This window comes from Echinops telfairi, unplaced genomic scaffold (assembly GCF_000313985.2).
Source record: "Echinops telfairi isolate 266 unplaced genomic scaffold, ASM31398v2 ScPeMD7_5;HRSCAF=22, whole genome shotgun sequence".
Lineage (NCBI taxonomy): Eukaryota > Metazoa > Chordata > Mammalia > Afrosoricida > Tenrecidae > Echinops > Echinops telfairi.
The window spans coordinates 40770302-40771795 of record NW_022103901.1 but is presented as its reverse complement, the minus strand read 5'-3'; the positions used below and the strand labels follow the sequence as shown (position 1 = coordinate 40771795).

General features: G+C 55.6%; 1 protein-coding gene across 1 annotated transcript in view; it reads right to left on the bottom strand.

Moving 5' to 3' along the window:
- The window catches only part of SNX29 (sorting nexin 29), a 464053-nt gene that overhangs the window by 424422 nt on the left and 38137 nt on the right, over positions 1-1494 (bottom strand). Inside the window, exon 5 of the mRNA XM_004706258.4 lies at positions 1104-1284. Within this exon, the coding sequence (XP_004706315.2) occupies positions 1104-1284 (181 nt within the window). The remainder of the gene's footprint in view (positions 1-1103; positions 1285-1494) is intronic.

Below are 1494 nucleotides of genomic sequence, written 5' to 3'. Positions count from 1 at the left end.
GTCAGTGGTTCGAACCCACTTTCTCTGTTGGAGAAAGATGATGGTATCTTCAACCGAGGTGGCAGCTGGAGAAGCCCTGTGGGGCAGTTCTACTCTGTCCTACGGGGTCCGCATGCTTCAGAACCAATTCAATAACTGTGGGTACCCTGCCACAGGCGTGTGGTCATGGCACTTGCTTAACCCAATGAGATGTGGCGGCTCACTGCGGCCAGCAGCTTTCGGAGCCTGTGCTCTGTCAGCTCCACCCTGGCTGTCATGAAAGGAGAGGAGACACGTGTAAGCCGCCGGCCGAGTTTCCAGACGGAGGTCCCCGACCCACGGGCCCGCCCTAACAGGCATGCAGCATAAGGAGGCCATAAACGTGGCTGACCACACACTGCCTTTGCTGGTGGTGAGTGCAGCAGAGGCTGGCCTGTGGTGCTACAGTCAGTTGCCACGGATTCCAGTGCAATCCACGTGTTCAAAAATTGAAAGACTCCACATGGGCATTTGGAGCAGATGGCAAGGGTTGGCTTCCCCGGTGCCTCTGGATGGCTTGCAACCACTGCGAACTGCAGGTTTGTGATCAAGAAAGTCTAACAAATGCATTCGGAATTTGTTTGTGTATAACCAATGACCCCTCTCCCCAAGTGAAATCATCTTCTTCTTTTAAAAGTCAAGTTGGAGTTGGCTAGAGAAGGCAGCACACAAGCAAAACCAGAACAGGCGCCTGGGCACTAACCACTAGAAGAGGAAGCGACTCTGAACTTGAAAGGAGCTGGAACTCAACTTCCAGGGCAGAGAGGCGCAGGATGTGGAGACCGCAGGCCTCCCCACTCTAAGCCTTCACAGTAGCACTGACCGAGTGCTTGCTATATGCAGGCACCATGCTGAGCCCTTGGTAAGCATTTCCCCATTGGTTCTCCTACCAGTTAATCCCACAGCACAGCTGAGTACATGAGGGCTGTCAGGGGAACTTGCTGGTTGCCCAGGTGGAGGAGCAGAGGCCTTCATGGGGCCCAGCCCAGTGGGTACCTGAGCCTGCAGCGCCTCCAGTCCAGCACAGGACGTAAGCCTGCTGCAGCTCCCCCCAGGGCCCGGTCCTGTTCAGCCCAGCCCAGTACCTGAGTCTGCCTCTGTCGGCCAGGAGCATGTGCAGGTAACGCTCCAGGGAGTGCTCGTTGAGGGCACAGCGCAGCCAGGCGCGGCCCCGGCCCACGTCGGAGGTGATGTGGCGCAAGGCGTAGAAGCGCTGCAGCTCGTGCTTGTTCAGAACCTCCTTCACGTAGAGCCAGAACACAGGCTCTGGGGAGAGACAGGACACACAGGTCACTCGGGGCCAGGTGTGGGGCAGCTTCAGAGGACTGGAAGATGTTATCACAGGAAAGGTCAAAGAGATAAAACAAGCTGCTCAAAATGAAAAGACTCCAAAGCCTGTCATCCAGAGATGACCACTGACCACATGTATTTCCTTCTAGTCTTTTTCTTTCTCGGTGTATCTATGTGTACATGCGC